At 49.3% G+C, this 25,120-nt stretch overlaps 1 protein-coding gene across 2 annotated transcripts in view; it reads left to right on the top strand.

The window, feature by feature from the left end:
- The first annotated feature begins 3,608 nt into the window (after positions 1-3,608).
- The window catches only part of ADAMTS7 (ADAM metallopeptidase with thrombospondin type 1 motif 7), a 65,783-nt gene continuing 44,271 nt past the window's right edge, over positions 3,609-25,120 (top strand). The window contains exons 1-14 of one of the 2 annotated variants that reach the window (XM_083474969.1): positions 3,609-3,793; positions 5,810-6,171; positions 7,677-7,875; positions 9,444-9,631; positions 11,055-11,138; positions 13,032-13,156; positions 14,165-14,314; positions 15,310-15,453; positions 17,968-18,112; positions 19,122-19,214; positions 20,576-20,721; positions 21,809-21,978; positions 23,298-23,431; positions 24,776-24,896. In XM_083474969.1, coding sequence (XP_083331095.1) covers positions 3,727-3,793; positions 5,810-6,171; positions 7,677-7,875; positions 9,444-9,631; positions 11,055-11,138; positions 13,032-13,156; positions 14,165-14,314; positions 15,310-15,453; positions 17,968-18,112; positions 19,122-19,214; positions 20,576-20,721; positions 21,809-21,978; positions 23,298-23,431; positions 24,776-24,896 — 2,128 coding nt within the window. In that variant the 5' untranslated portion in view covers positions 3,609-3,726. Of the gene's footprint in view, positions 3,794-5,782; positions 6,172-7,676; positions 7,876-9,443; positions 9,632-11,054; positions 11,139-13,031; positions 13,157-14,164; positions 14,315-15,309; positions 15,454-17,967; positions 18,113-19,121; positions 19,215-20,575; positions 20,722-21,808; positions 21,979-23,297; positions 23,432-24,775; positions 24,897-25,120 lie in introns of both variants that reach the window. The other variant, XM_083474968.1, reaches the window with a different exon arrangement.

The raw sequence follows: 25,120 nt of genomic DNA, 5'->3' as shown, positions 1-25,120 counted from the left end.
TACGCGCAGGGGTACCTTTACTTTTACCTTTACTTAGTCTATAGTCTATTGTCAGTCACCCTTTTAGAAAGTCTTAAATTGTTGTTGTTATTTTGTCTTAGTGATACTTGAATTGTTTTGTCTTTTTTTTACCTCCACTGCGGATTTTGAATTTATTTATTATTTTTTTACAGTGAAGCAGTGTATAAGTTTTATGAAATAAATAAAATCACTGGAAGCTCTGGATCTGGGATAATGGCAGAGGTTTCCCAACTGGCCAGCCAGGTACCCCACATAATCTTGGGGGGGGGGAGTAGGGTCAGAGTTTATATAAATATGCCTATATTTGACAACAGGATTGTCAACACAACATGTATTTTATTCATTTATTAAGGGTTGTATCCTATGCTAGTTCCACCTAGAATAGACCTCATTGTCGTTAGTGAACCTGACTCTCTTGGGTTCATTAATTCACTGGGTCTACTCTGGGCTAGTGCTGGCCACAACCCATAATTTCCTTTCCACACAACAATTGGAGCTGCCCACTCATCTGCCCCACCTTCCCACACCACGGATTCAGGAGCAGGTACATCAAAAGCCCTTTTCCTCCATCATTGGATCTGCCAGTCAGGAGAGGGATTTTGTTGGGACTGGGCTGAAAGACAAGCCTCAGAAAGCCCTACCCACAGCTGCAACCTTTCAATCATGATTTAGCAGAGAGAAGGAGGTGGGACCACCCCACCAGCGCAGCAGAAACACCACTATCATCTTCCTCTCTAAATTTTATCATTCCAACTCTTGTGGTTGCAGTAACTCTGCAACTAAAAAAAACACGTGCCTGAGCTTGCTTTTTTCCTCCTCCCTCCCAATCCCTTTCCCTTTCGTGTCATGACTTTTAGACTTCAAGCAGGCAAGCAGTCTTGTACGTTGCTCTGAGAGGTTTTTTCAGCTGAAAAGCAAGTAAAAAAAAAGTTTTTTTAAAAAAAATCTAGGCAGAATGGGACTTCAGAACTCCCACCCACCCCACCCCACCCCACTTGGAGGCATGGAGCTGTCCTTAGTGCTGGTTCTGATGCTGCCACCTAGAGGGAAAAAGGCAAAGGGGCAGGGATCACATTCTGCCCCAGGGGTGCTGAGGCAGTGGAGATAAATGTCCCATGCTGAGGATTTCTTGTGAGAACTATAGGATTCCCTTCCCATTCCCGGCACCAAGTCTCTGAGGAGTCCTTGCACATAGAGAGGTGTGCAATTTGCCTGCTTCCTTCTCAGGATGGCAACTAGGAAAAAGGTAGGGTGTTGTGATGCCAACCTTGCGCAGAGCAGCTGGCTTTTGTATTTCCATTGTGACACTGATTACAAAGGGTAGCCTCTCCCTTTTCCCACCAGATGGCACCCTTGTTCCAAGACAGGGCTCAATGATGGACTCTGTAAGCAGGAAATAATATATAATGGGCTCAATGAGCAGGGAAGGATAGCCTGTGAGAACATTGAAACTGCCTTTCCAGATCAGGCCAGGAGTTCTATTTCCAATAGAATAAAGTAATCCAGGTGCCTTTGGGAACCCAAAGCAGTGTGTGAGACTGATTTAAATAAATGGACACAATACCCAAGTGCTTCCAGCTTCCAAATGGACAGGCAAACCACATTTTATCACTGCTGACTGCGTTGGTGTTCCACATGCTCAGCACTCCCTGTTTCCATTGCACCTCAGTCTCTGGAGGCAAAGCTGCAGCCATAGTTATGGTTTTGTAGAATTGTAGAGTTGAAATATACCCCAAGGGCCATCTAGTCCAGGGGTCTGCAACCTTTAAGACAAAAAGAGCCACTTGGACCCGTTTCCGAAGAAAAAAACAACTGGGAGCCGCAAAACTCGTCATTATAAAAATAACTTTTTTGTCACTTTTTATTATTATTTCTTTGTTTGACCCCTCAGAATTACTCCTCCTCATAGAAATAAACATTAAATTAACAAGTTACCTTTTTTTGTGTGTGTGTTTTTCACTCCCCTTCAAAACAGTGACCAGCGTACATGGCTCCTTTTAATGCAGTGACCAGCGTACATGCCCCTTACAATGTAGCGGGTGGGTGGGCGGGAAGGTGATGTCGGGACGGTGTGTGACTAACGCACACACTGCCCCCATGCGACGTCACAGCCAGTACAGCGCCCACCACAGTGGGGAGTGTCGGGGCGCACAATGTGCCTCCTCCCCTCGCTAGTATCCGCCCCGGAGCCGCGGCAAAGGTGTAAAAGAGCCACATGCGGCTCCGGAGCCACGGGTTGCAGACCCCTGATCTAGTCCAACCCCTGCAATGTAGGAATCCCACCCACAGCCGTCCCTGGGTGGCCTCGAACCACCAACCTTCTGGTTAACAGTCAGACATACTGACCCACTGAGCCACAGATACCTGTTTGTCAAGCCAGGCATCGTGCCGTATCCTATTTAGTGCAAGCCATGGTGTCTGTATCTGATTGTTGCTGCAAAGCATGCTTGATCAGTTCAGACATTGGGCCAAACCATAGGTAAGCTGGACGGTGGGAGTTGTAGTCCAAAACATCTGGAGAGCAGCAGTTTATTGAAGGCTGATTTCTATCAGGTTCCAATCTAATGTTAGTTATTTCTATGGGATATTCAAATTGTGCATTATCTTACATAATCTGTCTTGGAGGACTGAAAGGCAAGATGCATTCAGATTAAACATTACTGAAAAACAAAACGATTGGATGTACGAGGCAGATTAACCAGATCCATTTCAGTCTGGCTTCAGGCCCTTTTCTGGCACTGAGATGGCCTTGGTTGGCCTGTTGGGTCACCTCTGCCTGGACAGGGAAACAGGAATTGTGCTTTACCTGTGAGCAAAGCTCAATGGATCTCCACGGTCAGAAAGGCAAGACCTGGATTTGCACAACTTTAAATCAAGAACCCTCTAACTGCTCCCAGTAAGCCCTAAATATCTGGGAGACCGCCCTGCTTCCTCACAGACTGTCTGCAGTGCCGAAAGTGGCAGAGGGGCTCCTCTTGGTCTTCTTATGCCCTCAGAGACTTGGCAGGGGGGGGGGGTTGGCAGCCCAGAAGAGGGCCTTCTCCATGGAGTCCCCTAAGGTATGGAACTCACTCCCAGCAGTGGGACATCTGGCGCCTTCATTATACAGCATTTGGAGAAGATGCACACCTTTCAAAGCCAAGGTGTATGTTTCAAGGACACACCCTATTTTTATGCATGGAAGTTGTGTTCTTTTATTAAAAAGTTAAAAAATATGCTTTAACCCGCCCTGGGAAAATAGGTGGGCAAAAAATAGATTAACAAAAGTAATAACAATAATAATATTTATTATGGGAAGAAGCATTCTCCCCCCGCTGCCCGCTCCTCCAAGCCAGCGACGTGCGTGGTTCTCCTCCCTCTTCACTTTACCTGCACAACATCCCTGCAAGGTGGGTTCCCAGCTGATGGACAGCGACAAGGTCAAGGGGCGACGCTGGCTGCAGCGGAGCTGCAAGACCGCGCTTCTGCCACGCGGCGGCGCAGTTCCGGCTGGTCTCCAGCAGGCGGCGTCGCAGGGCTGTCCCGCCGGCCAGGCTGCCCGCCGTGGGGGCAGGAGAAGCGGCGGCGAGCGCGTTCGCGTCGTGCAGCTGCTGCCTCCGGCCAGGGCGCGAAGCCGGGAGCCCCGGGCATGGAGGAGCAGGCGGCCGGGCGCCCCCCGCCAGCAGCCTGAGGACGCCCCCCGGCCGCCGCCGCCGCCTGCCCAGCATGGCCCTCCCGCTGCTCCTGGTGGCCGCCCTCCTGGCCCGCCGGGGGGGCAGCACCGAGAAGCCAGGTGGGTGCTGCGGAGCGGGGTGGGGAGTCGGACTGTGCCGCCTGCTTTCTCCCTTGGAGGCTTCGCCTGCAGCCCCCGGCTCCTGGCAGGGAATAGTTCCGATTGCATGGGGAGGGATGCAAAGCTAGGGTGCTCGGAGCATGCACAGAGTTCCTTTTCAAGAAGGGCCGGCGGAGGCAAAGGTGCAGGAGGAGACGGTGCCAAATCGGGGGGGGGGGTGGCGGGGCGGGGGCAAGTCGGGGGTCCCGGCTCAAGTTGCAGCTTCTTGCAGCAGCAGCAGCAGCAACAACAACAACAAACTTCTATGCATTCCTTTAAAAAGATCACTGCCTGCCATCTAGACTTCAGTGGGTGCTTTGGAAGTTTGTGGACTGAATCTGGGCAAAAGGCTGCTTGGAGCAGCGTCCCCCCCCCCCCCAATCTATTGTCTCCTTGGAAATATTTGTGGCAAGATTGTGGGGGGGGGGGAGCTGGGAGGCTCTCCTCCTGGCATCCGGCAGCCTGTTTTTATTCAAGGGGGGGGGTGCTCCTTTGTAGCACCCGCTGGGCCTTCTCGGAAGATCAGAGGGATCTATCTCAGCTTTTCTGGAGTCCCAGTTGAGAAAGTGGATAGAGAAAAGTTCTCCTCCCCGCCTTCTAACATTGGAACTCACGGTCACCCAGTGATGCTGAACGTTGGAAGATTCAGGACCGAGAAAAGAAAGGAGTTCTTCACGCAGTGCAGAGTTGAATTGTGAAATTCACTCCCGCAGGAGGCAGTGACAGCCACCAAGTTGGATGGCTTTCGGCTGGCATCCCTCTGTCTCGAGAGACAATGGAGTGCACTTCCAGGGCTCCCAAAGTCAAACCAATGGCTTTTAAAACAGAAGGAAGAGCCTGGCTGCAGGGTCAGACCACTGGCCCATCTAGTTCTTCACCCCCTTCTCACAGTGGCCAACTAGATGCCCCAAAGGGAAACCCCGTGAGCAGCACCTGAGTGCAAGAGCACTCTGCCCACCTGCAACTCCCTACAGGTGGTATAGGCATCATGGCTAGTAGCCTTTAAAAAAGGATGAAAGACATTCATGAATGATAGCGCTTTCAGTAGTTACTGGCCACAAGGGCCAAAGTATATACTAGCTCAGGCAGCATGATGTTGAACGCCAGAGATTGGAAACTGCAGGAGGGGAGAGTGCTGTTGTTCTCAGGTCCCACTTGTGGGCTTTCACTAGGGGCGCCTGGTTGGCCACTGAGAGAACAGGATGCTGGACTAGTTGGGCCCCCTTTGGCCTGACCCAGCAGCCAGGATCATCTCCCGCTCTTGGCCTCTGGAGGACAGAGCGGAGGAAACTGGAGATTTGCCTACCTGCACTCTCAGGTGCTGTCTGCCAGCCAGAGCTTAGGTGATAAAGCTTTGGAAAGCACAGATTCCAGCTTGTTGTTGTTTAGTCATTTAGTCGTGTCCGACTCTTCAATTCCAGCTTAGAAGAACAATAAAGCTGTAGAGCTGGAAGGGACCTCAAGGGTCAGGTGTGCCAACTCCAGGGGCCTCTCAAAATCTCTGGGCAAGGGACCCCAATGTTAAGGGGCAGAGAAGGCTCCTGACAGTCAGACTCCCCGACCGTTCCTTCTCCATGAGCCTTGAGTGCCATCGCCTTTGGCACCTTGGCGTGACCCTGCTGACGAGTCCAGCACATCTTCCTTCAGCTTCATAACCTTGTAGGAAAAAATGCGCCTAGGCATATCCTTGTGGCGACCATAATCCAGGTTTAAGGTGCTACTTGGCTCCTAGCTTTTATATCTCAGTTTCTAACACTGGCCTCACAACTGCCTCATTGGGGCAAGATCTGCTGGGAAGAGTTGCAGTGCTAAATAGGACTGAGCTGGGTTGTTTCTTTGAATAAAGAGTTCACTGATGCCTTGTGAGTTATTGCTGACCAGCTTCTGGTCTAAAACACCTGGAAGGTTCATTGTTCCTGCCTTTGAGAGACTGGCCCTTCCTCTTTCCAGATGATCATTCCAAAGTATTTCCTGCAGGGGTTGGATCTGCCGACGCACAAGATCCTGGCTATGACGTCGTTCACCCCGTCAAGGTGGACGAGCAAGGCTTTTTCCTCTCTTACAACCTGTCCTACCGCTCGCTATACAAAAGGGCCATCTCCTCGAGGAATCGCCCGCTTGCTTTCTACAAGCTGTACCACCGAGGGCAGGAGCTGATGTTCAACCTGAGCCTGAACAGCCGCCTCCTGGCTCCCGGCTTCGTCAGTGAGAGACGATTTGGAGGCATCGCCCACGCCAAGATCCAGGCTTACAAGCAGAACTCCTGTCATATGATCGGGTCCGTTCAGAACCAGGAACAAGAAAGTGGATTGGCTGCTCTAAGCACCTGTGATGGGCTGGTAAGCATCATGGACTCTTTGCATCTTAAGACGTAGAACCATCGGATCGTAGAATTGCAGAGTTGAAAGGGACCCAGTGGGTCATCTAGTCCAACCCCCTACAATAAAGGTAAAGGGACCCCTGACCATTAGGTCCAGTCGTGGCCGACTCTGGGGTTGCGGCGCTCATCTCGCTTTATTGGCCGAGGGAGCCGGTGTACAGCTTCCGGGTCATGTGGCCAGCATGATGAAGCCACTTCTGGCGAACCAGAGCAGCACACGGAAACGCCGTTTAACTTCCCGCCAGAGTGGTACCTATTTATCTACTTGCACTTTGACGTGCTTTCGACCTGCTAGGTTGGCAGAAGCAGGGACCGAGCAATGGGAGCTCACCCCGTCGCGGGGATTCGAACCGCCGACCTTCTGATCGGCAAGCCCCAGGTTCAGTGGTTTAACCCACAGTGCCACCCGCGTCTCTACCCCCTGCAATAGCCATCCCCTGCAATAGCCATCTTCAAATATCTCAAGGGCTGTTTTCTCCTACACTGGAGGGCAGGTCTTGAACCAATGGCTTCAAGTTACAAGAAAGGAGAGTCCAACTAAACATAGGGGGAAACCTTCTGACAGTAAGAGCTGTTTGGCAGTGGGACAGTCTCCCTCTGGAGGTTGTGGACTCTCCTCCCTTGGAGGTTTATAAGCGGAGGTTGGATGGCCATCTGTCAAGGATGCTTTAGCTGAGATTCCTGCACTGTAGAGGACTAGATGACCCTTGGGGTCCCTTCCAACTCTACAATTCTATGATTCTGTGATTCTAATGCCTTCACCAACCTGGTGCCTTCCAGGTGTTTTGGACCACAGCTCCCATCAACTCAACATCATTAGCCCCAGCCAGCATGGCTGTGTTCTCATCATGACTGCGACTGATGGGAGTTGTAGTCCAAGACACCTGGAGGGCACTAGGTTGGGGAAGCCTGGCTTAAAAACTGACCTGGTGGCTTTGATGCATTGTAGAGTTGGAAACTTCCTTAATGGCAAGTTATAAATGCCGCTGACCTTCAGTTCAACATCCCTCTTTTGTTATGTTTTTGTACAACATCTGGTTTGGCAATTGTTGTTCGGCACGAGTAAAGGTAATTATAAGTCTCGTCTCCTTTTCAGGTTCTTTTTCCTTTTTTAAAAAAAGTAATGTTTTATTCTTAGATATTGTGATTAAAGGAAACAAACAAGACTCCTGCATGCCGTGCCCTGGAAAGCTTTGCAGAAGAGATCATGTGCAACACACATTAGATTCTGAGACCACTGATGTTGGGAGTCTCATTCGACTCTCAGTGACGGTCCAACCCTGAAAGGTTTTATTATAGTCAGGTTTATTTATTTATTATATAACAGGTTCCTGGACTAGATAGGTCATTGGCTTCACCCAGCAGGCTCTTCTTATGTTCTTATGTTATTTGCAACCACATCTGCAAACTCTTAAGACTTGGAAACTGATGTACCATAGTGATGATGACTCTTGTCATCTCCAGAAAGGAGTCTTCCGGCTGGCTAACGAAGACTTCTTTATCGAGCCACTGCCTGAGAGCAACTCCAGGGAGAAGGCGGCCCATCCCCACAGGATATATAGACGCCACGTCCCAGATTATGAAGCCGAAGAGTTTATTTCGGTCGTGAACACGAAACAAGACAGGAAGCAGTCTGCTGTTGTCAGGATGTGTGGGGTCCAAGGTAACTCCCCCCTCCTCCTGGTTCGCAAATGATTTGTTGGCTGAAGGAAGCTTCCTAATGTGTTAGCTTGCTTACTTTCCTCCCCGAGATTGCATGCTGACTTTGTTATTCGAAAATTCACATTATATGTCGCCTAGATGTGACATTAACGGCATGAATGCTGCTCACATGAATGTGCGTGTCAATGTGAACAGCAGTCGTGGGTGAGAAAAGCAGAATCAAGTCTGTAGCGGGGGACTTTTTATCCAGAGAAATGTTGAATCCATGCTTCTTAATGGAAATTCCTGGGAACATGTTTTCAGCTATGGCTCTGCTAAGCAGACCAGGGCTGGTTTTGACCTTTTGAGCTCTAAATACAGACTTCCCCAACCTGGTACCCTCCAGATGTTTGGACTACACTCTCATCAGCCCCAGCCAGCATGGATGAAAAGAGAACTTTAGAAGCAATGTGCCTCCAAAACAAATGTGGGAAAAATATGTTTGTGCTGGCTGGGGCAGGTGGGGGTTGTAGTCCAAAACATCTGAAGGGCACCAGGTTGGGGAAGGCTGTCCAAAATCTTTTGGACACAATTCAGAAGAGCATTTTCTGCATTTTTGCAGGGGAGTTGTTTCCAAAGTTCACTTTCCAGCTGCCTAATTGACCGTGACCGCAGTTCAAAGGCTGGAAGAGAGAGCGGGGATTGTGTGCAAGATGGTGCAGCCCTGACTGGGCATTCCCCAAAGGGCAAGGTTTTCTTCATACCATGCAGCTCCTAAAAATCTCCATCTATGTTGCTGCTGGGTGGGGAAAGTCTCTGGAGCAAATTGGGGGATGTTCTCGGTGGGTTTTGATTGCACTTTGGGCCTCCCATCTTGTCTGGGAGGATCTAATTTGTAGATTTCACTTTGAGTCGAGACACTGATTAGCCACGGATACTGTACCACTACAGTAAACACTTTCCATCTGAAGGCAGCCTCGCTTGGGGGTGAGAGTTTGCCCCTGTTGCTTTTAGGATCCCCCCCCCCCGCCATTCAAAACATGGCTTCAGAAGCTTTTCTGAACTACAACTCCCATCACCCCTACAGTTGGACTATGCTGGCTGCTGGAAGTTGTAGTTCAGTAACATCTGGAGAGCCAAAGTTTCCCCAGCCCTGGACTACAGCAAAAACTTGCCTGGAGAATCAAAGTTGGGTGGTGGGCATGCATCCATGTGGCAAAGGAAAGAGGTATGTTGGATCCCATTATTTGAGTGGGAAGATGGTATAGATCCAGGGGTTGGAAGCCTGTTGGACATCAGCTTCTACCAGTCCAAACCAGCATGGTCAGATGGCAGTGTTAGGAGTGGAAGCTGAAGAACATCTGGAGAACTTCAGGTTCCCCATCCTTGAGTGACATCAGCCTTCCCAAGCCTGCTGCCCTTAGTGGTCATGAGTGGTGATGGGAGATGGAGTCCAACCACATCTGTAGGGCACAGATGGACCCATACCCCTGTTGAAGGGACCCAGATGCTTCAAGGCTGACCAGCTTGCAGAGCAGCAGCAGCAGAGGGTCCCAGGCATCCTCTCATCTTCTCCTCTCAACCTCCAAGAAAGCCTCGAGACCTCTGAGAAGCAGAGAGAGAAGTGGGAGGAGAAGCGGCGGAGGAAGCGGCGGATCAAGCAGCGCTCTGTCAGCAAGGAGAAGTGGGTGGAGACCCTGGTGGTGGCCGACACCAAGATGGTCAAGTATCATGGCAGCGAGAACGTCGAGAAGTACGTCCTGACGGTCATGAACATGGTGAGTCCTTCAGGGGTGGGAGAGAGAGAACTAGTCTTTGTGCTGGGTGGGGAAAGCTGTTCAGTGCACTAGACCAGTGGTTTCCAAACGTTTCCAGGCCAATTCCTCTTTGGTCCCATAAACTCATCCCTAATGCCCCCTACCCCATAAAAAGTATTATTCAGAATACAGTCATACCTTGGCTTACAGATGCTTCAGGTTGTGCATTTTCGGGTTGCGCACCACAACGAACCTGGAAGTACCGGAACAGGTTACTTCTGGGTTTCGGCGCATGTGCAGATGCGCTAAATCACGCTTTGCGTATGTGCAGAAGAGCCAAATCGCAACCCACGCATGCACAGACACGGCACTGAGGGTTGCGAACGCTGTGGGTTGCGAACGTGCCTCCCGCACAGATCACATTCGCAACCCGAGCGTCCACTGTAGTGGTTTGCAGAACCCACTAAAGAAGATAGTAACACGTCTGGAGTGAGAGACTAGGGTGATCTCTGCTGTTGTGAGACTTTTGTGGGTGAACTGAGAGTTTGTTGGACCTTGGGCGAGAACCCAGAGACTGTGAGGGAGAGTGTGTCAGAAGAAAAATGAATTGATACTGATTTCTATATATTAGTAACATTCATATTAATGTAACATTGTTATAGGTACAGTCGTACCTTGGATCTCAAACACCTTGGCTCCTGAACAAATTGGCTCCCGAATGATCAAACAATCGAAACCCGGAGTGTTCTGGTTTTCGAACGTTCTTTTGGAAGCTGAATGTCCAATGGGGCTTCTGCAGCTTCCGATTGGCTTCAGGAGCTTCCTGCAGCCAATCAGAAGCCATGCTTTGGTTTCTGAACGTTTTGGAAGTCGAACAGACTTCCGGAACAGATTCCGTTCGACTTCCAAGGTACGACTGTAACTGTGTGTGAAATTTTTATCACTTCTTAACTCTAAATCAGCAGAAAAGGCAATCTGTGTAAAATCCTATTGCTGTTTATTCCAATTCAGCGCCAAACTGCCGCTTTCCCCAGAGGAAAGCAGTGGGGCAGACGGAAGCATGGATGAGCCCTATGTCGGGTTCATCAGCTTCAGTGGGTCTGCTCTGAGCAGGACTTGCGTTGAACACCAGCCTTGATCTTCTGAGGACCAAGTGTAGCATGGTGGTTAGAATGCCAGACTAAGACCTGAGAGACCAGGGTTCAAATCCCCACTTGGCTATGAAGCTAACTGGGTGACCTTGGGCCGGCCACTGCCTTTCTCAGTCCAGCCTACCTCACAGGGGTTTGAATGAGGAGGGGGAGAAGCATGTATTGCTTGGAGAAAAAGGTGGGATATAAATCCAATGAATGAGTGCGAGTTACAAAGGGAGTGTGGTGATAGCGGGGTCTTCCCACCCTCCACCCCCTGAGCCTTCATCAGCTCTGTTTCTCCTTTGGCACAGGTGGCCGGAATGTTCCACGATGCCAGCATTGGGAACCCTATCCATGTTTCCATTGTGCGCCTTATCTTCCTGGAAGAAGAAGAGGTACAAAGAGGCTTTTAATACTGCTGTGCTGTTTTCATTATCTGTATTTTAATTGATTCAGGTGTTTATTATTATTATTATTTTATTAGTTTAATTACTTTTTAACAATTGCATTCTATACGCTTTTAGCTTTTTGCATTTTATCTGCATCGTTTTTTATTTGTGTAAGCTGCCTTGAGTTCTGGTCTGGGGAAAATGTGGTATATAAAGAAATATAATAATAACAGAAGCATTTAGCTGTGAATTCTACATTGCAGGGGGTAGGACTAGATGACCGTTTGGGTCCCTCTTGTCTCTACAATTCTATGATTCAGAGGTTAGCTAGTACACCTTCTGTTCCTGCCAGCACATCACAGGATATAGGAGCAACTTTCTGCAATTAGGTTGAACAGGCCTCTGGGAATTTAGGTGCCTTTCTGCACAACCCACAGACCACATAGCAATTTCTCCCTGAAGCAATTTCAGTGGCCTTTTCAGGCTTCCCCTGTCAGCCTAGCGCTGCCTCTGTGAAAGGCAGGAAGTGTTTCTAGAAAGGCAGTGGTTTGCAGCGATGAGGGTCCTTCATGCTCGAGTCTTCTAATTTGTCTATGGGTGTGTGCATTTCTGTGCAGATTAGGCTGCTGGGGTGTGTTGGGAGGAGATGTTATGTGCTTGTATTGTGTGCTTATGCATGCAATTATTGGGGAGGGGGAATCTTCAAGGCAGGGCTGGACCAACGGCAAGAGATGATGCTCAGGGCAATGACACCAATAGGCACATCAGTGATGCGATACACGAGGCCCAGGATCTCTTGAAACGCTGGCCGGGGCTGCTGGAAATCATAGTCCAAAATGTCTGGAGAGTGCAGCTGCTTGGCAAAGGCCTGTTTAGTATCTGACCCTTTTAGGAGCTTTGTAAATAATAAGGTGGAGGACACAGAGTGCTGGGACGCAGGTGGAACTGTGGGTTAAATCACAAAGCCTAGGACTTGCCAATCAGAAGGTCGGCGGTTCGAATCCCCGCGACGGGGTGAGCTCCTGTTGCTCGGTCCCTGCTCCTGCCAACCTAGCAGTTCGAAAGCACGTCAAAGTGCAAGTAGATAAATAGGGAAGGTAAACGGCGTTTCCGTGCGCTGCTCTGGTTCGCCAGAAGCGGCTTAGTCATGCTGGCCACATGACCTGGAAGCTGTCTGCAGACAAACGCCGGCTCCCTCAGCCAATAAAGCGAGATGAGTGCCGCAACCCCAGAGTCGGCCACGACTGGACCTAATGGTCAGGGGTCCCTTTACCTTTACCTTAAATAATAAGGTGGAGGACACAGAGTAATGGGAATGCCCCCAAAGTGTGTCCTGATGGAATGCTAAACAGGAATACAGCGCAAAGCATAGAATCATAGAATTGAAGAGTTGAAAGGGACCTCAAGGGTCATGTAGACCAACACTCTGCAGTGCAGGAGTCACAGGTAAAGGATCCCTGACAGATGGCCAGCCAACCTCTGCTTTAAAACCCCCACTGATGGAGAGAGTCCACCACCTTCCGAGGGAGTCTGTTCCACTTTTGCTAACGGAAATTTTATCCTAATATTTAGTCAGAATCTCCTTTCTTGTCATTTGAATCCATTGGTTCCAGTCTTCCCCTCTGGAGCAGCAGAACTTGCTCCATCTTCCATGTGGCGGGCAGCCCTTCCGATATTGGAAGATGGCTATCATACCTCCTCTCAGTCTCTTCTTCTCCAGACTAAACATACCCTTCTCCATCAACTGTTTCTCATAAGGCTTGACTTCCAGGCCCTTGATCATCCTGGTCCTCCTCTTCTGCAAAACCTTCCAGCTGGTCAACATCCTTCTTAAATAGTGATGCCCAAAACTGGGCACAGGTGGGGTTGGACCAAAGTATCTCATCTCCATTTCTGTAGGACGACCTGAAAATCACTCACCATGCAGACAACACCTTGAGGAGTTTCTGCAAATGGCAGAAGGCCATCAATGTGAAGGGGGACGACCATCCGCTGCACCACGACGTGGCTGTCCTGCTCACAAGGTATAGCTCTGCTCAGGCTCTGCATTGGCGCTACCACGCATTTCTTTGAAGGCATTTATAAACCGCCCAACATTTTCTTAGGTCTCTGAGTGGTAAGTCCATGTGCTACGAACAAGGGCATCCCATGTGGTTCCCCACTGATGTCGTAGGTTTCTAGATCCCTTCGGTCCCAGCTGGCAGAGCCAACGATTTGGGTGGTAAAGAGAGCTGGAGGCATCATGCAACATGGAGCCTGTGTGGTGCATTGGGTCTGTGAATCTGGCTGTTAACCAGAAGGTTGGTGGTTCAAGCCCACCCAGGGACGGCTGTGGGCAGGATTCCTGCATTTTAGGGGGTTGGACTAGATGACCCTTGGGGTGCCTTCCAACTCCACAATTCTGTGAACATCTGGAGGGCACCAGGTTTGTTTGTTTTATTTCTTACATATATATAGCATCTTTTAATATTTTAATATTTTGTTGGAAGCTGCCCAGAGTGGCTGGGGAAGCCCAGCCAGATGGGCGGGGTATAAATGATGATGATGATGATGATGATAATAAATTATTATTATTATTATCATCATTATCATCATCATTATTGGTTCTCCTGCTCGTCTTCCCCACCCCACCCCTCCAAATAATTTTTATTGGTTTTCATGTAAATACAAAAACAACATATAACTACAGTAACTTGTCCAGTGGTACATTAAGTTTCATATGCAGTAAACAGTACACAAGCAGTGTGTTAATTTTTTCATTATCAATTCAAGTACCCTCCCACATACTTTCGGCTGAGGGGGAGGGATTGAACCAAGGTCACCCAGTGAGCTTCCTGGCCAAGTGGGGATTCGAACCCTGATCTCCCAGGTCTAACAGCTACATTACACTGACTGTTATCTACTCAGATTGGAATGAATATGCAATTAAAAGGGGATGTGATAGAACCTCTGCACAGCCCTTTATGCAAACACACCAGGCTGATTGCTGCCTCTTTTTCCTCATGTGTGTGTTTCCTGCCTGCCTGGGGAAGGAAAGACCTCTGTGCCGCCATGAACCGTCCCTGTGAGACTCTCGGCCTGTCTCACGTCTCCGGCATGTGCCAGCCTCACAGGAGCTGCAACATCAACGAGGACACGGGGCTCCCTTTGGCCTTCACTGTGGCTCACGAACTTGGACACAGGTACTGAAGGGGCAGCACTCGATCACACAATGCATAGCTGAACTGTGGAACTCCCTCCCACAGGATAAAGTGATGGCCACCAATCTAGATGCTTTAAAAAATGGGTTTGACAAATTTGTGGAGGACTATTGATGGCTATTAGGCACAATGCCCATGCTTTGCCTCCACAGTTGGAGGCAGCAATGCTTTTGAATGCCAGTTGCTGCGGAACACAGGAGGAGAAAGGGCTCTGGTGCTCAGACCCTGCTTGAGGGCTTGAGCTGGGGCTGATGGGAGTTGTAGTCCAAAACATCTGGAGGTCACCAGGTCAGGGAATGCTGCATTTAGAGTAGGGGTCGGCAACATGCAGTCCGCGGGCTGGATGCGGCCCACAAAGACCATTTTACTGGCCCACTAACCACCCCTGAACCAAGCTGCCTGCTCGGCGAGTCCCCCACGCGCTGCACTAAACTGGTGCAGCGTGGGGACTTGCTGAGCGGCACCAGAAATTGCGTCTGTGCACGCACAGAAACTGGAAATCGCGTCTAGACACCGAAAAGCGCTTCTGTGCAGATGTGATTTTCGGCATCTGGACATGTGCAGAAGCAATTTCCGGTGCTGTGGACACGCACAGACGCAATTTCTGGCGTCATGCTGCGCCAGTCCGGCCCACGGACGATCTCCGTGGAAGTGATCCAGCCCATGGCCGGTAAACCTTGCCGACCCCTGATTTAGAGTCTACTACCTCCCTCTTCCCACAGACAGCATGGCCCCAGTGTCACATGACCCTGCTGGCTGGGGCTGATGAGTATTGTAGTCTCAACCCCTCTGGAGAGCACTCGGTCGGTCAAGACTGATCCCTCAAAGGCTCGGGGAGGGAAGACTCCCGCCCTGGGGTGTGTGGATGCGAATTTGGCTTCCGTCCCGGATCTTGGGGTGCCCCCTTGAAGCTCCTTTGCGGTCGTGTCTCTGGGCGCGTGGCTCACCTCCCCCTTTGCGGGGCTGTGCTCTTACAGTTTTGGGATTCAGCATGACGGAAGCGGCAATGACTGTGAGCCAGTTGGGAAAAGACCTTTCATCATGTCTCCACAGCTCCTGTACGACACCTCGCCACTCACCTGGTCCCACTGCAGCAGGGAGTACATCACCCGCTTCCTCGAGTAAGTCTGAGGGGCCATTACCATTGACATAGCTCTCGATAGCCGTGGCTGTGATGCAGGGGTCATTGTTCACTCTGTGTGTGTTGGAGGGGTGGGGCAAGGCATTGGGGCATTTGGGTCAATGAAGCGACTTAAGCCCCAAATACCTGAAAAATCGTCTCCTTCCCTACAGACCTTCTCGGGTGCTGACATCAGCAGAGAGGGCTCCTGCAGTCAGTGCCCCTTTAGGCTTTTGGTGGTTTTTGAATTATGAGCCATAGAATCATAGAACTGTAGAGTTGGAACAGACTGCAAGGGTCCTCTAGTCTAAGGACTCTTGCCTAATGTGGGGCTTGAACCCTCAACTCTGAGACTAAGAGTCTAGTGCTCTACCGACTGAGTCACAAGCCGTGGACTTCTGCAGGAAAGGCACACTGCAAATGATAGTCACACCTGTGCCCGTTCACACCTATGCCGTTTTGAAGATTATGCAATAATCCCATAAGCATACAATAATAATAATTAAAGATGCATTGCAATGACCAGGGCAGATCTCCGTGCGTTGCCTTTCAGGTAGTTCTGCTCAGTGCTATGTTTCTAGAAAAAGAGGTGCAGGGACTCACCATGAACACCTCCCTTGTTCTCTTATAATGGCAATGGTGCCCTCTTCAGAGGTGCTGGAACTGAGTTCTGGCAAGTTCTGGCTGGGAAAAATAGACTTGGATCTACTATTTTCTGTGCATGTGCATGGGCAAATTATTTGGGGAGCTCCAAGATCTTCTTTCAGGTGACTTCAGTTGTGTTTTCATTGAAGTTTTATGGTACGTAGGAGAACTTGCACCCCGCTCTCTTGAAACGGAAGGCCCACCTGTCTTTTCTTGGTTCTCAATGCTTAACTTTGAAGCACACAGTGGCCGAAAAGTTTCCTTTTCATGCTGATGAGGCAGTTCTAGGAGGCTTGAAGCAGGGACCCCACTGCAGAAATTTGCCCCTCACCCTGATCCCATATCCTCCAACATTTATCTGATGAAAATAAGGACGTCCTATTCAATAATAACAACAATAACAATAGTATCTTTTACTATTTATACCCTACCCATCAGACTGAGTTGCCCCAGCCACACTGGGTGGCTTCCAACACATATAAAAACATAATAAAACAATTAAACATTTTTTAAAAAAACCTTCCCTATACAGAGCTGCCTTCAGGTGTCTTCTAAAGGTTGAATAGTTATTTATCTCTTTGACTCGGGGGTCGCATAACACTGCATCACTGGGTGGCCGTATGTGGGTCGACACTCAGAATCGAACAGTGTGTGGGTTACATGAATGAGAGATAAACAGTTAAAGCCTTGATCAAGGAGGGGCTTGGCTCTGCCTTGGCCCTGTGCTTCTAAGTGTGGACTCCAGCCCTGTCCCAGATGAGACTGGTCCTCTTGGAAAAGTTGTGCCAAATTCTTTCCTCCGGCATTGTTTATTTTTAACGCCTCCTTGCTGCCAATTCCTGCCTCCCCCCAGGGCACTTAAGCCAAGCGCCTGGGGATTGGGGGTCTGTCTGTCAGCTCCTGCTTGGCCCAGCTGCTCTTCCCCGCTTTGGCTCTTGTAGAAAAGAACCACAGAGGTTGTGAGGGCAGCAGCTGCAGTCCAGCTGCTTGTCAGCCCTTTTCTTGCTATTTCTTGTGACAGAGCAAGCAACCAGCACCTTCGCCCAGATTTCAGGCCCGTGGCTCCAAGGCAGTGAATGAGCCAAGCCATTCAGGCCTTGCCTTGGGCTCACTTGGGAATGAGGTGCAACCCTGCCTAAAGGCTCCAGGTCTGCTTGCAGAGGCCATTGTGTCAGATAAGAGGTCCTGGGGCTCAAGCCAAGCTGGAAATTCAGGTGGCTTTGCTGGCGTGTAGTACCTTCCATCAGCTTCAGCTGGTGGCCCAACTCTGCCCCTATCCAGACAGCGATAGCCTAACGTCCGTCATCAATGTCCTGGTAACCTAGGGTAGATTACAGTGGTACCTCAGGTTAAGTACTTAATTCGTTCCAGAGGTCTGTTCTTAACCTGAAACTGTTCTTAACCTGAAGCACCACTTTAGCTAATGGGGCCTCCCACTGCCGCCACGCTGCCGGAGCCCGATTTCTGTTCTCATCCCGAAGCAAAGTTCTTAACCCGAGGTACTATTTCTGGGTTAGTGGAGTCTGTAACCTGAAGCGTATGTAACCCGAGGTACCACTGTACTGCAACATGTTATATGTGCGGCTGCCTCTGAAGACTGTTGGGAAACTTCAGCTGGTGCAGAATTTGGTCGCCTGGTTGCTCACTTGGGCAAGACAGTTTTGAGCATATTACACCGATCCTGGCCCAGCTGCACTGGCTGCCAGTTTGTTTCCAGGCCCAATTCAGAGCGCTGGTTTTGACCTATAAAGCCTTTGTTGCATATCTTTAGGTACCAGGTGAAAACACACCCCTTCTCCCAGGCCTTTGGCTAATTCAGCAACCCATGGCTTTGTGTTCACCCCTTTTATTTGGGTCTTCCTCTCCACAGCCGGGGCTGGGGGCTCTGCCTGGATGACCCACCGGCCAAAGATGTGATCGACTTCCCCTCCATCCCTCCGGGAGTCCTCTACGATGTCAGCCACCAGTGCCGGCTGCAGTATGGTGCCTACTCCACCTACTGTGAAGATATGGATGTAAGGAGGGGCTGGAGCCTTGGGGGCTCCCCAGTTATTTTGGATGCAGCATCAAATTCTAAACAGGGTAGGCAGGTGGGGTGGGGTCTAATCTCATCTGGAGAAACCCTCTCCAGAAGGAAACTTCAGTGGAGAGGAGGCCAGTTCAGCCAAGATTTGGGTAAGCAGCTCCTGCATTTTCACCTCTGGTAGAGCCAGTACTGTGACCATAGAATCACACAACCATAAAGATGGAAGGGACCCCCAAAGGACATCTAGTCCAACCCTCTGCAGTGCAGGAATCAGAGCTAAAGAATCCTTGGCAGATGGCCATCTGACCTCTGTATAAAAACTGCCAATGAAGGAGAGCTCACCACTTTCCAAGGCCACCCAGTGAGCTCCATAACCCAGTGGGGGATTCAAATCCTGGCCTCCCAGGTCCGAGTCTGGTGCTCTAACCACTACACCACACAAGCATTTCCTCCATTCCTCTTCCCCCACTTTCTGCTGTATGCTTACCTTTCCCTTTCTAGTCTCCCACACCATGAAAGTTTAGGCCAACCTTGCACCCTCCAAACTTTTTTGGACTACAGTTCCCATCGGTCTCAGTCACGCTGTGTTGGGGCTGATGGAAGTTGTAATCCAAAACATCTAGAGGGCACCCGATTGGGGAAGGCTGGGTTAGATTGTAAAGTCCTTGGAGCGGGGACCTGTCCATTTTCGCCTGCCTTTACTTTATCAAGCACCATCTATACATTGATGGTGGTTTGTAAAGAATGCCAATTTCAGTGCCTTTCTTAGTGTGCTCCTTTCAAATTGGTCTTTGGTTCACACAAGACTGTCAAAAAGAATCCAGAGTGTTGGGGGCCACATTGGCAGGGAAACTGCACTGCCTGGATTTGGAGATGAGAAAGGAATAAGTGGGAGCTTCTCCCCTTTTCTCTTCTGTAGGGCAGTGTGGGGCTCATTCCACCCATAAGGAGAAAAAACTCCTCACCTCTTTTTTTTTTTTTGCCTTCTCGTCTTACAGAGTGTCTGCAGCACGCTGTGGTGCTCCGTGGGGAACACATGTCACTCCAAGCTGGATGCAGCGGTCGATGGCACCAAATGCGACGAAGGCAAGGTAATTCCCCTGCAAACGCATGCTCCTCTGGACTAGGAGCTGGGTTCAAATCCTCACTCAGCCATGAAGCTCACTGGGTAGTGAGCACAGGCTACCTCTGTTATTGCAACTTAAGGAGATTTTACTTTCCTCCACGCTTTCCAGGCATGGTCCGTGCTACTTTAAAGCTCTGTGCCGAAGCGCCTCGCCATTTCTGCTTTAAAGGGCAGGTTTTCATGGGGAAACCTCCAGGGCGTAAAAACAAACAGAGCACTCTGATATGGAACTTTAAAGTGCAGAGCTGTGCCTGAAAAGTACAGGGCAAAAGGTGTGTGTGAATAAGCCCTCAGTGCAGACAATACTGAGCTAGATAGATGCGTGGTCAGACCTGGTTTAAGGGAGCTTTTTGTGTTCCCACTGCCGGATTTGGCTTCTACTTGGCTCTATAAAATGCACTCTTGCTCAGTATATACAGACAGCCACTCTTTCCTTTCTTTCCACTGCAATGGAACCCAAATTACTCTTGGCTTTATTGTTTTTATTTTTTTAAAGGAGAGCATCTCAAGTTTCTTCCTCCCACTGGCTTTGGGTGCAACCTGAGATGTTCACACACCAGCCACAGGCTGCCTTCATTAAATCTGTCAGAGCCCTCTCCCAATTCTGCCTTAAAACTATCCGAAACTGCAGGCTGAGAGGCTGCTTTTACAAAATCCTTTTTTCCGCAACCCCCTCTTCTTCTTCTTTTTATTTTAAAGAAAGCTTCCAGCCTCATGAAGACTTTTGCAAACTTGAGAGCTCACTCACTGCTCTACAACCTTTCATTTGGACATAATGTTTATTACATCTATTTTATTAATTTGGTTTATGAGTCACCTCATAAAAAGTGCTCTCTAGGCTACGATAATGGTTTTATTCTACTATTAGCTTCTAGGTTCGGATCATGCCATTTGTTCTGGTCGTGAGGCTTTTAGGACATAATTTCCCCTCTTTTAAAGCTGTCACGAGTTAAAGAGAATTTGTGAGTCATGCTCTGCTGGTTTGCAGATAAAACGTTGTACTTAATTAGGAAGACCGTTCGAGGGAAAATGATCAAACTGCCTGCTTCAGGCTTGCATTTTCAGATATTGCCTGTGGGGTTTCTAAAATAACTCCCCAAACATGAAGCCCAGAATCTTTCTCATAGACACACACACACACACACACACACACACACGTCTATTTATATGATTGCTAAGGTATTGAAATTCTGCTACAGTTGTTAGAGTTTGGAGATGTAGTCCAAAACATCTGGATGGTGCCAGGTTGGAAGAAGGCCTTGCCTGAGCCTGGATGTACAGGCCAGCCTTATCTGATGTCCTCCTCCTCCTTCCCTTCCTCCACAGTGGTGCTTCAATGGGGAATGTGTCCACATGGGATACCGCCCCGAGTCCATCAACGGAGGCTGGGCGGCCTGGAGTTCTTGGGCAGCCTGTTCTCGGACCTGCGGGGCGGGCGTGCAGAACGCAGAGCGGCAGTGCAACAGCCCCACGTAAGTGACCAACCGTTCTGCTTGCAGTGGGGGCAGGCATGAGGGGCATATGAGAACATGAGAAGAGCATTGGCTGGATCAGGCCAGTGACTCTTCTAGTCCAGCATCCTGTCTATGAATTTGTCTAATGCTCTTTGAAAGCCATCCAAATTGGTGGCCATCACTGCCTCCAGTGGGAGAGAGTTCCATAGGTTAACGATGCACCATGGGTCTAGCCAGGATTTATGTTGCCTGGGCCGGGGGGTGGGCAGAACACCCACCTGTCCTCATCCTCCGTCTGTCTCTGTCTAGCAGATTTAGAATGAAATGTCTCAGCAACTGCTGTTTTAATTTACCTTCTTTAGAGCCCAAGTGCTCAGAAAAAAACTGTCGAAATCTTCAGTCGTTTGAAAACTAGCAAGTTAAATTTAAAAATTAACGTCAGGGAGTACCTTTCATGTGCCACAACATTGTCCAAATGACCTCAGCGAGCATTTCAGTTTCAGATACAGTGGTACCTTGGGTTAAGTACTTAATTCGTTCCAGAGGTCCGTTCTTAACCTGAAACTGTTCTTAACCTGAAGCACCACTTTAGCTAATGGGGCCTCCTGCTGCTGCCATGCCACCGGAGCACGATTTCTGTTCTCATCCTGAAGCAAAGTTCTTAACCCAAGGTCATATTTCTGGGTTAGCGGAGTCTGTAACCTGAAGCGAATGTAACCTGAAGCGTAGGTAACCCGAGGTACCACTGTATTCTGATTATTTCTACTTTCAGTTAAGTATTTTTATTTATTTACTTGATGGGGGGGCAGCTGCCTCCCCTGCCCCCTAGCTGCGTCCATTTTGTGTGCTGCGTGAAGGACTTTTGTTTTATCTGGCCCGAATCTTCCAGCATTCAGCTTCCTTGGATGTCCACGAGTTCTAGCATCATGAGAGAAGGAGAAATGTGGGTCCCTTTCTCCTTGGCCATCCAACCTGTGCTTAAGACCCTCCAATGAAGGAGAGCCCCCCGCTTTCCAAGGTCTTCTGTTCCGCCGTCAAACAGCTGTTATGGTCAGATAGTTCTTCCTAATGTGGGTGTGCGTCGGTCTTTCTGTCCCAACCTCAGGCCAAAGTACGGTGGGAAGTATTGCCTGGGGGAGAGGAAGCGCTTCAGGGTTTGCAACACCAAGCCCTGCCCCTCCGACGGACCCTCTTTCCGCCAACTCCAATGCAGCCGCTTCAACAGCAGAGCCTACAAGGGGAAGCTGTACAAATGGACCCCACTCCCTAATAACAGTGAGTCCACCTCTCTCTCTCTCTCCAGCAAAACAACAAAGATGTATTTATTCATGTATGCATGTATTAGTATTCCACCTTTCCTCCAAAATGTGGAATACATGGTTTTCTGCATTTTACTTGCACAACGACCCTGGCAGGTAGTCTAGGCTGAGGGGGGTAGCAACTGGTCCAAGGCCACCAGTTAGATTCATGGCAGTTACGAATCCTGGTCTCCTAGGCCCCAGTCCAGGACTCAGACCGCTGCTGAATTCATACAATTACTCCTGCGGTTATTTAAAACATTTATTTGTTTACTTATTCGCTTCATTTCTATTCCACTTTTCTTCCAAGGAGTTCAAGGTGGACTACACAGTTGCCCCCCCCTTCAATCCCCACAACAATTCTGTGAGGTAGGTTAGGCAGAGAGGAAGTTGCCAGCCCAAGGTCACCCAGCCAGGGGATTTGAACCCTGGTCTCCCAATTCCTGTTTCAGCACTCTAACCACTGCACTACACTGTTGTTCCTCTGGGCAATAGCAGAGCAGTTCAAAGAAGACAAAACACACACACACATACATTAATCTGTTTATAATCTCAGTAAGATTATATTCATGGTTGTGTGTGTGTGTGAGAGAGAGAGGGTGGGGGTGGGGGTGGCTAGGACCTGAGAGACTTGGGTTTAAATCCCCACTCGGCCAAGAAACTGACTGGGTGACCTTAGGGCCAATCACTGCCTCTCAGCCTAACCTACCTCACAGGGTTGTTGTGGATATTAAATAAGGAGGGAGAGAACCATGGACGCAACCTTGATCTCCTTAGAGGAAAAAAGTGGGATATGGAATGTAATAAATAGAAATCCATACTGTAGCTATGCACACACAGGCACCAAGCTAAAAACTTAAGCAGCCAGCAAATGCTTGTGTGGAGAAGAAAGTCTCAAGGAAGTGCCATGATCTCATCAGAGTCAGCGCCTGCCTTAGCTCAGATAAATGTTTGTTTATTTATAGAAGTATTATTTATATATGACCCTTTTGTAAGATATCAGGGCAGTGTACAGCAATATTAACATATTTTAAAATGAGAAGCACTGCAAAACATTCACTAAGCTGACTAGCTAATCAATGGCCATTTTAAACAGCTGCACAGGCTGGTCAGAATAAAAAAACCCTTCAAAATCAAAAGTGAGGGTGCCTGCCGCATCTCTGCATGGGACCAGCAATGTGTAACACCTCATGTATTGAATACCTAATGCTGGCAAGCTGTTCCTGGGCCACACGGCTTCAGGAGAGGAGAGGAGAGGCAGTCAAGTGTCTGGACTTTTCTCTCTGACATCTGCAGTTAACCCTTGCGAACTTCACTGTCGCCCGGAGAACGAGTACTTTGCAGAAAAGCTCCGCGACGCTGTCATTGACGGGACCCCGTGTCACGAAGGAAACTCGAGCCGAGACATGTGCATTAATGGGATCTGTAAGGTAGGAGAGGTTTGGGGAAGTGTGACTCCCTGGATGGAGGAGAGTGAGAGAGAGTTTAGAGACTAGCCCTCGCCCTGTAAGAAGATCCCTGCATGTAGTAATCTAGCATATTGAAGTGTGCTGTGCTAACATTCTACATGCAGGGCATGGTGAGTCAGCTGAGAGAGCCTTCAAAGACACAGCCCTGCAATCCAAGGTGGTGGTGCAATCCAGTGAGATAGGAAAGCCAGGAGCTAAATGGCACCTTAAACCTAGGTTATGGGTGCAACAACGGAATGTCTAGGCACGCCTTTTTTATAACAAGAATACAAAGCTGAAAATGAATAAATTGCAGCTCAAATATGATGTTCATTTTTCACATGGTCTAGTCCTTCCCTTGCCCAACCCCCTAATATTCTTACGAGAATCCCTTCTCCAGAGAGGAGCTGGAAATGGGGAGGCAGAAAAAGTCCTCCTTTCCTTCCACTTTGCTGTTTTAATCTGAAATCTTAGGCGCAGTACTGCACCCATAGCTCAGAAACAGCTCGCCCTAATGAAATTCCCTGTCGCAAAATGCGCCTGGAACAATGGGAGTTTCGAACACTGGTGCAATCTAGAACCCAGCCACTTTACATTCTGTATTGTGGCCAAAACTGCCCGGGTAGGCAGGGTCCCTGTGTGTGGAAAGAGACCATGGAAACAGTAAGCGTGGAATTTCTTGCAAACCCTGACGATGCCTAAGGTTTCCGGAGGAAAGGAACAAATTCAGAGTTCCCCTGCCAAACCTAGCCTGGCAGCTTCTCTCCCTGATAAAGGAAGGTCCCCCTGGAGAGTTTTAAAATAGCCTGCCTCTGACTCCAGCGGATTAAGTGATCAGAGAGGCTGGTGAGCCAGAGAAGGATTCACAACCCTCCAAGTAATGACAGGTGAAAGGGGATGTGGAGCAATCCATACTTTGCCACTTCTGGCTTCTCAGAGAGGAACAGGAAGTGACGAAATTGGGGGTGGGGAGGGTCTCCCCAGGAGTTGGGGCAGTGCATGAGCCTAGTCTGAAGTGGCTGCTTATCTGTCTTTCCTCCTCCCTGCAGCCTATTAGAATTTATGTATTTACTTATGATCTCTTTATACATGTATATCCTGCACATTGCAATTCCAGTGGCTGTGTAATAAATGCATGTGCCCTTGAGCTTCTGCCCTGGACTTCCGGAGAGCAAGCCTGGATTTTTGCCTCAGAAGTCAGCCAGTGTGAAGATCCAATCGACCCCACCCAAGCACCCCCTAGGTTTTTGGACTACAGTTCCCCTCAGTTGCTCTGGAGGTGCTGGGGGCAAGGCTAACCCATTGCCCTTCCCTGATGCCTTTCAGAATGTCGGTTGTGACTATGAGATTGACTCCTACGCCGTGGAGGATCGATGCGGCGTGTGCCGTGGAGACGGGTCAACCTGCGAGACCGTCAAGAAGACCTTTGAGGAGAGCGATGGGCTGGGTGAGGATGTTTCCGCCAGATTTGGGGGCCCGGTTGGGAATAAGGTGGGATGTCAGAGGATAGAAATGGAAATGGGACTGCCTGCAATGAATGAACATGGATCAGAACATAAATGGATGCCTACTGAAGTATAGGTTCAGTTCCTATACTATATCATAACAGCAAGAACCTTTATTGTACTAACAGAACTAGACAACAGGGGCAAAGCAATTGCTTATTTCTGA

Source organism: Podarcis liolepis (assembly GCF_965112155.1).
Source record: "Podarcis liolepis genome assembly, chromosome: 14".
Taxonomy (NCBI): Eukaryota; Metazoa; Chordata; class Lepidosauria; order Squamata; family Lacertidae; genus Podarcis; species Podarcis liolepis.
Note: the sequence above shows the minus strand (reverse complement) of the source record. Positions and strands in the feature narration are given on the sequence as shown.